Source organism: Lissotriton helveticus, chromosome 1_1, assembly GCF_964261635.1.
Source record: "Lissotriton helveticus chromosome 1_1, aLisHel1.1, whole genome shotgun sequence".
Taxonomy (NCBI): domain Eukaryota; kingdom Metazoa; phylum Chordata; class Amphibia; order Caudata; family Salamandridae; genus Lissotriton; species Lissotriton helveticus.
The window spans coordinates 141,815,888-141,830,867 of record NC_136057.1 but is presented as its reverse complement, the minus strand read 5'-3'; the positions used below and the strand labels follow the sequence as shown (position 1 = coordinate 141,830,867).

Below are 14,980 nucleotides of genomic sequence, written 5' to 3'. Positions count from 1 at the left end.
CTTCTATCAAATAGTAGGGTAGAGGAGTTGGCCTAACGGCTAGGGCGCTCGACCTCGGACCTGGGGATCTGGGTTTGAGTCTCGGTAACGACGCCACAAACCTCCTGTGATTCTGGGCAAATCACTTAATCTCCCCGTGCCTAAAATGAATGTGTGTCTGTCCTCATGTAACGTAACTGGTGCTATGTAAAGCGCTCTGATACCTGATTCGGTTCGGGTCTAGTTCGTGCTATATAAAACTCTGCAAAAAAAAAAATAGCGCAATTTCGGTGCGATGTTTTGGCAATGACCTACAGTTCACGAGAGACATGTTACGTAATCCAGTGAGCAAAGGTTCCAAATCCTTGGGGGCTAATGGCTTCAGTTGATGGTGGCAATGACAACAATAAAAAGGGAGCTTTGCAGGATTAAAAATGTGGTGGCATTCCAAAGTACCTTCTGGTCTCAAAGCGTGTAGGCGAGATGAGCTATAGGTTAACGAATTTGCAGAGCAGGGACCAGGGTTTCTGGCCCCTGGACCCAGCAGGGCGCAGACGGGCTTGCCTTTGGAGCGCCCGCCGCGTGCGTCCGCTGCACCTTAGTATCATTCTCCTAGAAGTAGTTTAGGACGCCTAGAGAGCTGGAGCGTCAACCTGCCAAAAATGGCCACCCACAATAGCCCAACCAGGAAATGCCGGACTCTACAATCTCCCTCCACTCAACCAGCACGACAGCTGGTTGAGTGTCAGTGTTACGCATTTTTAGAATGCGTATTTTGCAAGTGAAAACTGGGAAGAAGGCTTACTCCCTACTTTCACTCTTGGAGCAAATTCAGACCTCTGCCTCCGAATTCTACGGCTTGCCAGCTCTAGTCCATACCTGGTTAGCAGGAGAAGTATTTTGCAGCCAGGAATTCCAAGATGTCCAGACCTTGAATTTGTCGGTGTATTCCTGAACCCCACGCTCCATTTGTTTCATTCATAGTAGATTACTGCCCTGTGTTCTTCCAGGTTTCTCTGCTTGCATGGTTATGGATTCTTTCAAGGTATGCTTTCAGTTCCAGTTTCTCAAATAATAGGCCAGTTTGCTTAGGTTGGGCATTAGAAACAGTTGTTTTGCTGTCATTCCCCCATGTAAGGGACTCTGTGTAGTCATTTTAGTTGCAAGCACACATTTTCCCTGACAAATATTTTTTCTGGCATAAATAATCAAGACAAATCCATGAAGTTATCTTTCTTCGTCACAGTGAGTGCTAGTTTCTCATAACACACCTTGAAGTGAAATTACCACCTTGTGTGACCCGAAGACGGGTTTCGGGCACTCCTAATACTCTACTAGCTCGTTCATACTCCTCAAAAGGAAAGCCTATTGATTTTTCATCCACTTTATGGTGTCAACTGGAAAGGCAGCACGGCGTACCTGTAATGGCAGCACAGTGTATCTGGTGCTCATATCCCAGATTGCAGTTTTAAAAAAATGTGTTTGGAAACGTATGGTATGCAATCTTGTTTTAACACGCTAGCTTCATTAGACAGGTTCGCTTGACTACGAGATGGTGCAGGCATGGTCAGTAGCACATAGTTCAATCAACCAAGGTACATGCTGGGACGGTCAATCTATTCCAATATAAGTGATAATGCACTGTCAATGTCACTCGAAGTTACCCAGACGCATGCAGTAATGCAGATTTCAGATGGCCAGGATCCGCACTGTAACGTACTCACAATATGATCCACATTCATGCATTAACACACACCCACTACTATCAATTCACAATCTAGACATCCTATGTACATATTATAACGCATAATTCAGACGGCCTACATATTGGCTGCAATGTGCACTGCAGGTAGCCCAAACCAAGGGCAACTAAGCACACATGGAAAAGTCTACTGCACAAAGGGAAACAGCTTTGAAATGGTTTTATCATAATATATATATATATATTTTATTACAGAGTGCATACACCAAGTGGCTAAAAAAGTTTTAGTAGACGTCACCTGCCTTTTAATACTTCTTTAAAGCTGCACAATTGTTGCAACCAATTGTTGCCTTGCCCTACTCTGCAATAATGCCCTCCACTTCTTTAATCCCCCCGAATATCCGATCTGCTTCTATCACATGTCTCCCGCCTCACCAGGTGACTCTGCCCAAGCCAGTATAACTCAGGCTGCTCCTTGGCTCAAGACTATTTCCGGGTGAAGGGACACCTTTTCAACAGGTGCCCAAGAGTATGAATGAAAATTAATAGAAGTCTGCAGCAGGTGCAAGGTTTTGCAAAGCGCAGGATAAGCGACAAATTAGCTCTTCAGAAGGAAGGAAATTGATGGATGGAGACTTTTCTTGCAGACTGGTAGCTTTGAAGGAGCATGGGATTTGTGGCTTGAATATTCCTGAGAATTCAGAGTACTATCCTGCTAGTGATCCGGGGCACGGAAGCCACGTGTGATTCTTGTCATTCTAAGCCCAGTATGGGTGGAAAGGAACAGTCATCACCTCTGTAGGAAAGACCCCAAACATGGCATGGTAGCCCACCTTAGAGGAAGAACAAAAGGACTGGACGGTCTTGCCCCTAGGTCACTTGTGTGCAGATTCCCCACAGGTCGCTAAGTCCCTAATCGGTCCTTGTGATGCACGGTAAATGGAGGCGAATAGCAGCGCAGGAGTGAAAGGACAGGAAAAGAGTACAGTTAACTAATACCCTTCAACCCCCCACCTTTCTGGCATATTGTGCCACTTAGTAAAGCAGGTCAAGTGTAAACAGACTGTTGTTTGGGCGCCTGGAAGATACAGTATCATGTTTTAGTATAGACGGTGGAAATGTCAGCAACCTGATTTTAATTAAAAGCTGCCCCGTACAAGAGAGGTTTACTTCAGTTATACGTTTCTTTATGATAGAGTGTTATATGGGGATGCAATGATCACTGGTTTCTACCTCACCCTTCAGGTCTATCGACATCAATTGGGTTCCGGAATTACTGAGCCGTATCCTGTATGAGCAGAACTGGTCTATTGACATCAACTGGTTCAGGGATTACTGAGCTGTAGCCTGTAAGAGCAGAACTGGTCTATAAGCATCAACTGGTTTATGGATTACTAAATCGTACCCTGTATGAGCAGAACTGGCCTTACGAGATCAACTGGTTCAGGGATTACTGAGTCGTACCCTGTATGAGCAGTACTGGTCTATCAACATCAACTGGTTTACGGATTACTGAGTCGTACCCTGTATGAACAGAACTGGCCTTTCGAGATCAACTGGTTCAGGGTTTACTGAGTCGTACCCTGTATGAACAGATCTGATCAATTGACATCAACTGGTTCAGGGATTACTGAGTCGTACACTGTATGAGCAGAACTGGTCTATCGACATCAACTGGTTCAGGGATTACTGAGAAGTATCCTGTATGAGCAGAACTGGTCTATCGAAATCAATTGGTTCAGGAATTACTGCCCTGTATACTGTATGAGCAGAACAGGTCTATCAACATCAACTGATTGAGAGATTACTGAGCCTGATGCTGTATGATCAGAACTTTTAACCTCTGTACTCTAATTGGATAACCAACCTACTTTCTTTGGGAACTGAACTTTCCAGGTCTAGTGAAGCCGAGCAATCAAAGCATAAGTGTGAAGGGGTTCAGTAAAAAATTAGGAACAACTTCTCACATTAAACACAACACATGTCAATGCCAATGTACAATGTGGCACATTAAATATTGCACAATAAAGTCCATGTTCAGATGTTTTAGAAGAAAGGAACTGTTTTAACAGGTAGGTAAAGGAAGCAATTAAAAAAACTGTACACACAGAAAACCAGAAGCTGCTACAGCTGCATGCGAGGCACTACATTTTTAAATAACCTTAAGCCATAAGGCCAAAGATATCCCATGTAGCAGTGTACTAGTGCTCTCCATAATCCCTTACTCTAAAGTGGGTAAACACAGTTGTCAATGGCAAGAAATGCTGACAAAGGAAAGTAGTACAGCAAGATTTCTAGAATACGTCAGACCCTCTAGGATGTGTCTGGGTACTCTTGCGCCACATGTGGTTATTGAGTGGATTTGAGACCTTGTTCATGAGCTTCACACAGGTGATCTGGTAGCCAGTGTCTAGTTCGGACAGACCAGTTAAGGAACCACCTCACTTCAAAGTTCTCTGCATAATTTGCAGCAGTGTGCCAATAAACACTTTGAAGTTCCACGTGCGCACCAACATTATGAGGCTGTATTTTTCAAACATGTCCAGTCACAATTAAATTTTTCCATTGGTGATGACACACATGGTACTGGAGATCACCTAACTCCACCGACTACAGAACAAGAACTAAAGAGTAAGGCACAGATCTATAATGTCTCACTATAAAGGCTAGAAGGACAGATCAAACTGTTGAGGATTAACATTACCGACGACAGCCAGCAGGACACAGCTCACATGGCGGGTGTGAATGAGAACGGCACCCCGAGGCTGCAGAGGGGCATATATATGCACCTTCACAGTGAATGTCAGGGACATCATAGGCTAACCACATATGAAAACAATTCAAATTGAGGTAATTATATTTACAATTACTCTTTTGTATTCAAACACAGGAAGAGCATGTTTTGATATGGATGAAACAACACAAGTCTCTGAGCATTGAGCTAATACAGCATAAAAGAAAGACACAGCACATGGGTTGATTAGAGCAGAGACAGGTAGTAGAGAGACATGATATTGTCGTAGGGCAGTAGGAGTTCTCCCTCTTGCCTCCTCTTTTCTCAGAGTATCCTACTCCCTCCCTCCTTTTCCCCTAGCACAGGTTAGAGTAGAAATAGCCCTGCGGGACAGATTAAAGATCATGACAGAAAGGCAACTATTTTATGATTTCTACCAAGCCTAGTCTGAAACATTAACAAGTGTTGCATTGAGAGCATACTTATGTAAACATGAACGGGCCTCAAAGCTGAAATGAAAATCTATGAGCAATAAAAATAAACTCAAAACCAACGGACGGGAATACATCATTTTGCGTAATCACTTAATTCAGAGATACGTTTTTTACATCAGCCATGACAGTTTTTTCTGCCTGTTATTTGCTACAACTGAAAACAGAGATCACACAAAAACTTTTGATAAAAGCCCTCCACATTACAAGGAACTGACTCTTACACTTCAATCTGTTTTAATTGATTTGAAATAAAGGGTGTGGACATCTTGTTCATTGAATTCGATTAACGACAACTTGCAAAGCATTCCCCACCCAGCAAAGCATCAGGTTAGGGTGAGCTCACTGCAGTCAATGTAGTATGATTTTAAGTCAAGACTGTACTTTTAGTACCAATTTTGACTTGAGGTTGCCACTTTCTAGACAGGTCTACTGATTACCAATTTTAGTGTCTGATGCTATGGCTTTTCAAGAGGCCTCTGCAATTAACCACAACGCTGGCAGAGAATCAGATAAAAACAATGCCCGGGAGTGCAGTCAGGGATTAAATGCATCAAGCGTCCCTAGAAAGTGAACTGCGGAATTTGTTTGCATTTGAGAGGAAGGTAGGGCACTGAGGGGAGGGGCAGTGAAGGGAGAAGCAGCTTTAATGATTTATTCTTCATGCCGGTTAAAAATCACAATGGATAGATTGAGTGTAAGGCAAAATGACTGGTATATCTGTAAAGATCTTTGCTTTTAATCTCTGGGACAGGGATTGTCTGTATCATAAGTGTGTTTGAGTAACAACCTATGATGTTTTTTACCTCATGAACCGAAGCACAGTAAAGCATGGAGCAGCTTGCTACATGTCTGACCACCACCATTGGGGGCCTCTGCCTATTGCTGCAACATTTTATACCAACCCTCAAGACACGTGACTATCTGCCCCAGGTACGTTTGGCGCTTTTTTCTTTCTATTATTTACAATTTGTTGTTTTTTAGTCATGCGGTAATTTAAAACCTTTTCTATTGTACCAATAAAAAAATGTATATTTAGAAAACAGTGATTCTTGTGGATGATGTGAAAATATTCAATAATCTGGAAGCACAATGCCAAAATAAAACTGAAAAAGAATACTGAAGGAGAAACTTTATACAGAACATAATAAAGAGACCAAATACAGTTTTGCAAATAAATTATGACTGTATTGAAAACATGTAGACTGTGCTCAGTGTCTCATGTGAAAAAAAAACCAACATAATACGAGTGACAAATTGTAGCATAAGATAAGGTTTCTTAATACAGAAAAAAAACATTTGTTATTAAACAATACCCTACAACAACCTTTTAATTTAGGGAAGACAAAAATGGTTTGTTATGAATAACGTTGACAATGTTTCGACCCCTCAAACAATAAGGGGATCTCATCAGGACCATGAAAATGAGGGACATCTGAAGTGAGACTTAGAGGAGGATAATAAATACTCTGAGTGTTGGTAAAAAATAAACCAGTTATAAGCGTACCTGATGACACAATGAGCAAACGTATGCCAGAATTGGTGGCATGCACACCAAATGAGTGAGAAGGAAGGGTTTACTCACATAGGACTCAGCTGGGTGCTTTGGGAAAAGAGAATTCATGGGATTAACATGGTAAAATGACCAGAGGGAGAAACAACCATAAAGTAGTTTCTCAGAACTCACCCTAGTGAGGGGAAGACCTCAAAACTGGCACTAAACCCGAGCGTGGTATCATATAAACATGGGCCACGTTAGGAAACGGTCACCCAAATGGCAAGAGGACACATGGTATTGTGTCTAGAGGGGAAGATGTGAGCCGCAGTAGGAGAAATATACATATTAGAATCCTGGAAGAGGAAGGGTTAACTAGGATAATGGGAGAATGGCACTGGACAAACCCAGGATAAGGAGGCCACAGTCTGATGGAGAGAAAAAGGGCTCCACCATGTGAAGCAATGCGTTGAGTGGCGAGTTGATGAAAACACGTCGGTCCGTGTAGACAATAATGCTGAGGCCGCAGAAGTCAGACTCACGGTGCGGCGCAGTATAGTGCACGAATCGCTCACCGAAAGCCAACACCTCTGAAGCCCTGAGGTGCATCCTCCTCAACATGCGCTCCCTTCACATACACACCGTGGAGATCTGGGACCTCCTCGAAACCCTCTCGCCAGACGTCACCTTCTTCACAGAAACCTTGACCAACGCCTCCTCTGCCCCGACATCACCACTGCCCTCCCCGACGGATACAAGATCCAGAGGAAGGACCACCCCAACCACCCAGGAGTATGACTCACTATCGTTCACAAGAGCTCCCTCTGACTCTTCACCTCCACCACGAAGGACTCCTTCCCCACCATCGAACACTTCCACTTCCAGATCCAGACCAGCCCTAGAACCACACTCGACGGCACTCTCACCTACAGACCCCCGGCCCGGCGCTTCGTCGCCACTACCGTCGCCGACCTCATCGCACCCCACGTCATCGCCTCCATGAATTACATACTCGGAGACCTAAACTTCCACCTCGACAACCCCAGCGACCCCAACTCCACCATCCTCCTGGACCTCGTCAACATTGGACTGAAACAGCTCGTCAGCACACCCACCCACAAGGCAGGACACATCCTCCACCCCTATATTCCAGGAGCTAACAACATCCACTTCAGCCACATGACGCAACCCCCATGGACAGACCATCACTGCGTACACTTCCAGGTCGACAAGCCCACGCCGCCCAAACCTGCATCGCGCCCCCCACGAAGGAACTGGAGCAAACTCAATGAGGAACAACTCAACTCCACCATCAACTGCGACGCCCCCACCACCTCGACTGACACCAACCTTGCAGCCAAAGGACTCCACAGATGGATCTCCAACTGCGCAGACAAGCTTGCACCCCTACACAACCCCGACAGACAGCGTCCCAGGAAACTCACCTGGATCACCGCCGACCTCCAAGAATCCAGACTCACCTGCAGACGTCTCGAGAAGAACTGGAGAAACAGCAAAACGTCAAAAGATCGCACCACCTATAAAAACGCCCTTGACGGAATGCCACCAACGCAGCAGATCCACCAAAAGGACCTTCATTCAAAACAAGATCCTCGCCAACGCCTGCAACTCCAAGCAACTCTTCAGCGTCATCCAGGAATTCACCATGCCCCCCCGCGAAACCACAGACATCACCCCTTCCCAGGACTTCTGCAACAAGCTCGGATCCTACTTCTATCTAAAAATCAAGGGACTCTACAACAACTTAAACAACCAGACACCCAACCCCGAAACCACTTCCTTCTCCAGCAACGCCATCCAGCCCACCATCACCTCCTGGACCCCAGTCACCACCGAAGACACCACTTTGGCCATGAAAGGCATCCACTCAGGAGCCCCCACGGACCCCTGCCCCCCACACATTTTCCACAGAGCCGCTACCGCCAGCGATCCCGAACTACAACGCACCATCAATGCCACCTTCAAGACCATCATCTTTCCCGACGACTGGAAACACGCAAAAGTCAGACCCCTGCCCAAGAAACCCTCAGCAGACGCCACCGACCTAAAGAACTACAGACCCATCTCCCTCCTCCCCTTCGTAGCCAACGTCACAGAGAAGACCGCCAATGCACAACTAACCAAATTAATCGAAGAAAACTCCATCCTCGACACATCGAAATCCGGATTCCGCAGCAACCACAGCACCAACCCCGCACTACTCGCCGCCACAGACGACATCCCCACCTTCCTCGACCAAGGACACACCACTGCCACTACTTGATGTCTCTGCAGCGTTCAACACTGTCTCCCACCGCATACTCACCGCCAGACCCACCATGCCGGCATACAAGGAACCGCTCTCGACTGGATCCACTCGTTCCTCACCGGCAGAACCCAAAGAATCAAACTGCCACCTCTCCAAACCCATGGAAATCAACTGCGGAGTGCCCCAAGGATCGTTGCTCAGCCCCACGCTCTTTTCAACATCTACATGGCCCCCCTCGCCGCCATCATCAGACAACACGGACTCAGCATAGTATCCTATGCTCGACGACACTCAGCTCATCCTCTCCCTGACCAAGGACCCAATCACCACCAGACTCAACTTCCAGAAAGGAATGAAGGACGTTGCATCCTGGATGAGCAGAAACTGCCTGAAGCTCAACTCGGAGAAGACAGAGTTCTCGTCCTTGGACCCTGCCGCTAGGCATGGGACAACACCTGGTGGCCCACCGCCCTCGGCAGCCCCTCCACCCCCACGAACCACGCCTGAAACCTCAACATCGTACTCGACTCCTCCCTCTCCATGACCCGACAGGCCAACGCCGTCACCTCCAGCTGCTTCAACACCCTTCGAATCCTCTGAAAAACCTTCAAGTGGATCCCCCCCGAATCAAGGAAGGCCGTCACTCAAGCACTCATAACCAGCAGACTGGACTATGGAAACGCCCTCTACGCCGGGATCAACAAGTTTCTGCTTCGCAAGCTCCAGACCATACAGAGCACCACAGCCAGACTTGTCCTCGGCATTCCTCTACACGAACACACACCACAACACCTATGGAACCTCCACAGGCTCACCATTGAGAAGAGAGTCACTTTCAAGATACTCACCCACACCTACAAATGCCTCCACAACACCTGACCCCAATACCTCAACGAGAGAATCTCCTTCCACATACCAAAGAGAAACCTCCGATCCGCGAACTCACCGAAACCCCGCTCATTCGTAGAGCCAGAACAGGTGGAAGAACCTGCTCCAACATTGCAGTCAAGACATGAAGCGAGCACCCCCCGATCGACATCAGATGAGCCCCTCCCTGAACATTTTCAGGAGGACACTCAAGACCTGGCTCTTCGACTGAACAGAGCTGCTAACCCTTTCCCCCCCGCCCCCCACTGCTCCTTGAGACCCTCATGGGTGAGTAGCACGCTTACATTTCCCCTGACTGATTGATCACAAACGAGAATATGTGGCGAAGCAACATGCGCGAGGCAACGTCACTGCGGTACGTAATAAGACAACATACGTGAGAGACGAGCACCAATGAGCATGCATCTTCAGGTTGCTAGGCAATAATTGGCATGGTGATAACATTTTGACGTGCTTGAGGCAACGTAACAAGACAAAAGTAAGGGAAAGACTAGCACCATTGTGTGCCTACAGATTATGTATTATTTTCACATTGTCCACAAGAACCACTGTTTTGTAAATATATTGTATGCCCTGGTTACCTGTGAGTAGGGTGTCCTTTTTTTAAATATAAATACAAAAATGAAAAGGTTTCCCATGCCTCTTCTTAGTACAACTAGGTGTTAGGAAGCATACCTACTGCTCTATTAAAAGTGTATTCTTTTTTTAATTTACATTTTTATTGCAAGCGTGTCTCATGTTTAGGCTGTAGCATAATTTCTTTTTGCAGCATATGCTTGCAATAAAAATTAAAAATAAATGTAACCACTGCACCAGCTTGCGAAGGCCAAACCTACAGGTCTTGCAAAGGCTTGCGGTTGGTGCGTGACCAGAACATCCGTCAGCCACTACCCCTTGCGTCATGTGTCTGTTCAGGACATGCCTTACGGAGTGTCATGATGTAATTTATAGTGATACTATCACAGTGACGCATGTGATGTGATATAATTTCCAGTGATGTCATCATTATGCCAATTAGTAAATTCAAATCTTGAATTTTCCTGCCTCTTGTTGTTCATAGAATTTTGGCAAGTATGAATCTTGCGAGTGGAGGCCTTGAAGAGTTCTATCGACACCACACTTGTAGCATTCTGTCCTCTACTGTGTGGTCAAATATTTAACCCTCTAGCCTTACAAATAGATAATTTCCATTTCCCTACCACCCAAACGCTTATTTCAGGTCCTGTGCCATCTCTTTTCTTGATGTCGCCCCCATCCAATCCACACATTGTTTGGTTTTTTTTTCCTTCCGGAGCCCTAACCCCAACTTCTAAAGTCCACATATGCATAAGCACGGAACTAACCAATGCACCATACGTCCAGCTACTTGCTAAGAAACCACAAATCTACAAGCAAACTTGCCCCAGCAGATGCCCATGTGAAATCTTGTTCTTCCGCTAATTGGCAATCCAAAATCTTTCCATGTCCCATCTGAACAGCATGTGAAACAGCTTCGAGACAGGCAATTTTATGGGCAAAACTTTTTGCTGAACCATAGCGTTAATTCGGCATTACACCAGTATTTCTGTGTCAGGCTTTTGAAGTTGGATTTTGAAACTGAATTTAACCTTTTTGCTTCTATGCTTCTGCTGCAAACTTATTTTAGATATACAAAACTAAATGACATTTGCAGAATGTGAACCAATGTATGGTGTTATTTTCAATGTGTTATAATTTACACATGAGATAAACTAAGAAAATGTAGAACTCCAAATTGTTGTTGTTGTAGCACTTTGCAACCCCCCCCCATTAAGTAAATAATGGGACACTGGAGAAAGTGCCATAATCTCACCTGTATGCCAGCGTCATGCACTCGAAGAGCTTCGTAAGAGAGGCATCAATGTTCAAGCACCCGCCACGGTTGCCTGGTCCATATCGGTAAGTCTGGCAGGTGCGCTCATTCACGGTGTCAAAGTCATACTCCCCGGCGCCTTTCTTGCCCGGCCAGGTGGGCTCTGGCCCAAGCTCCACCAGTGCCCGCTCGGATAGTGCCATTACCACCGATTCTGGTGCCACATCATCATCGTCATCATCATCCTCTTCGACACCACCCGCTGCTAAGGCACGGTCTGCATGTGGTTCAGAGACCATGAAGTGGCCGCTGTGGATGATCTGGGGACGGGACATAGTGGCAAGGCACACCGCAGGGAGGTCACGTGTCCTAATGTTGTAAAATAGAGCTTATTGAGCATTAAAGTAAAGCAACTTGATTTTTCCTGAGGCTAACAATATGCTTGAAGACCATTTCAAATATTCATCACACAAACATGAGAAAAACAGACTTGAAAAATCCCTAAAGATATTTCCATTCAAGCAAATTCTCAGGGGGTGAGGGGGGCTTCAAAATGACTCAACTCCAGACCTTACCTCTTGCCTCAGAAACTCTACAGCAAGAGCACTACCAAAACAGTCACCTTGCCACCTATTAAAACTACTAGTATTAGTCGTGTCCCGAACACCAGCACCAACACAAACTCAAGCCCCAGAACCTCAAATCTATTCCAACCCTTTTACCTATCCTACTTCCTGCTCGGCAGCAGCAATCCTGCCTCCTTCCCTACAGCAGTCTCACAATACACACAGCACTAACTTGTACCAGAGAGACGTTTTCCACCTTTACGCGGACGACACCCAAATCTATTTCAGGATCAAGTCCCCCAGCGACATCCAACTCCTCAATACCACCCTAACTGAGATCCAATCTTGGTTCTACGTTAACCACTTAAAGCTCAACACAGACAAAACGGAACTAATCCTATTCTCTCCAAAAAGTAACCATCATCCAATCCAAGAGTGGCTCAAGAATCTGGTTGCTCTAAACTGCCCCCTTACCCTATCCGACTCAGTTAAGTCTCTAGGCATCACCCTTGATAAGAACTTATCAATGGAGACCCACATCAAAAACTCTGCAAAAAGTGCTCTTTTCTCGCTAAAACACCTCAAGAAATTGAAACCTTTTCTACCCCACGATGACCTCAAGACAGTAGTCCAATCCCTAGTTCTCTCTAAAATAGACTACGGGAACGCCATCCTTACAGGGACTCCAAAAGCTCACCTAGCCCCTCTAAGGGCAGTGCTGAACAGGTCTGCTCGACTCGTATCTGGAGTTAAAAGATTTGAACAGATCACTCCAGCTCTCAACTGCCTCAATTGACTTCTAATGGAAGGGAGATGTATCTATAAACTGGCCTGCATCACACACAACCCTTCATTCTCATACCCCCAACTACCTAAATAACAAACTGAAAAGAGCTGGTCAATCCAGATCGCTGAGAAGCTCCAACTTACTCCTTCTTATTCCTCCGAAAATGAAAAAGAAATCCACCCAATACCTATCATTTTCTGGCATCGCTCCCAGGATATGGAACGCTCTCCCTGGAATCCTCAGATGCAACCCCTCCTTCTCCTGTTTCAAAAGGGACCTGAAACTCCATCTCCTAAACAAACCCTTTCATGACCAACGTCAACCTACCTAGACTACTATATCCAAGTTGTCTCCTCTCTCCCCGGACATTCAAGGATAGTGGGTGACCGGACTATGTCATTCTCACCTTTTTCTTTTTATTGCTCTCTCCCCCTCCGATGCACTGCACATTTATCTCCCTTGCTGTATTTTTTATTTTTTTGGCAGAGTTTTATATAGCGCAAACTAGACCCGAACCGAATCAGGTATCAGAGCGCTTTACATAGCACCAGTTACGTTACATGAGGACACACTTTCATTTTAGGCACGGGGAGATTAAGTGATTTGCCCAGAATCACAGGAGGTTTTTGGCGTCGTTACCGAGACTCGAACCCAGATCCCCAGGTCCGAGGTCGAGTATTCTATTTCCCTTTGGTTTGCTTCCTCACTGCCAGTCTACTATGTAATGTAACGTCCTTCTGATGTTTACTGTGTGTATGTAAAGCGCTCTGATACCTACGGGTTAAGCTAGCGCTATATAAAACTTTTAAAATAAAATATTAAAAAAAATATTCCTGTCTCCTACTCCAGACAATCAATCCTACCTCCTTCCCTGAATCTCAAACCTATTATAACCCTGCCTTAGAGCAGCCTCACGATACATACAGCACTAACTTGTACCAAAGACTCTTATTCCTGTCTTCTACTCCAAACGATCAACCCTACCCCCTTCCCTGCATCTCACACTTAATATTATTATATAACCCTGCCTTGTCTCATATGCTGGGCCTACCAAGTGCACAGATCTATAGCTCTACTGTCTGCATTAAATTCCCCTCACTTTCAGCTACAGACCCCAAGCACTGACACACTATTTCCACCCTACCTCATGCCTCGTTATCCCAACCTAATTTCCTGCTCCACAGCATCAACCCTGCCACCTGCCCCAGAGCAGCCTCGCAATATAAGCAGCACTAACTTGTACCAAAGACTTACTCCTGTCTCCTACTCCAGAACATCAACTCTACTAACTTTCCTGCATCTCAAGCCTACAATTACTATAACAGCCCTGCCTCCTGCCCCAGATTCCCAGACATGCCTCATGCCCTAACTCTGCCTGATGCACCAGATCTACAGCCATTCTCTCAGCATTCACTTACAGCTACAGCCCCACACTGCACCCACCTTCCCTATGACCCAAACCTGCCTCCTCAACAAAGCCAACCCCTTGCCTCCTGCTGTTACAGACCCTAGCCCTGCTTGTGTGCTTCCACCTTACCTCCTGCCCATAAGCCTGAGATCCAAGTCTGGAAAGGCGCCCTGCTCTGTTCCTGCGGGGCCTAGGGGGCTCCCGGGCCCACCGCCTGCTCCACGGGGCACAGCTCTGCCCACAGCAGAGGGTCTACCACGGGTCCATCTGGGAGGAAGGAGCAGCTGTGCCACGGCCAGGTCACGTGATAACGTCACATGGCGTCGGTGCGCATGCCCAGGCAGTAAACGCCGTGACGCGCCTTCAAGACCATACTGCGCATGCGTCGGGGCAGGACACTACAAATGTGCACGGCCTAGTCGGGGAAAGTTCTGTTCTCAGTGCGCTTGCGCGCAAATTAAACTGCATGATGTTAGTATGCATGAGCTTCGGAATGCAGTTGAACAACCCTACTGTCCTATTATTAGGTTGCGGCACAATTATTATTATATATTTATGTTGCAATTTTATATAGCGCGCGACACAACTTGAAGGTATGTAGAGCGCTTTTACATTACACAAGGGCCCTTTCAGCCACATCATGCCAAGTACCACTCATCAGGGGTCAAACTAACTCATTTAAGTGCTGGTTTCCGCTTTACCACACTATAAATGCTATAGTCCTGCATTATGCCACCCCATGGGCCACCCTTTTATGAGAGTCTACATTTAAGCAGCAAGATCGCTGCACTATACAAGCCAATATTTTAGAATAGGAAAGTGTGAGATTT

General features: G+C 46.0%; 1 protein-coding gene across 1 annotated transcript in view; it reads right to left on the bottom strand.

Moving 5' to 3' along the window:
• Positions 1-14,463, bottom strand: part of LOC144773182 (MLX-interacting protein-like) — a 170,670-nt gene extending 156,207 nt beyond the window's left edge. Inside the window, exons 1-2 of the mRNA XM_078658093.1 lie at positions 14,280-14,463; positions 11,390-11,758 (exon numbers count right to left, since the gene is read on the bottom strand). Of these exons, the coding sequence (XP_078514219.1) occupies positions 11,390-11,758; positions 14,280-14,290 (380 nt within the window). The 5' untranslated portion in view covers positions 14,291-14,463. The remainder of the gene's footprint in view (positions 1-11,389; positions 11,759-14,279) is intronic.
• Positions 14,464-14,980: the final 517 nt, after the last annotated feature.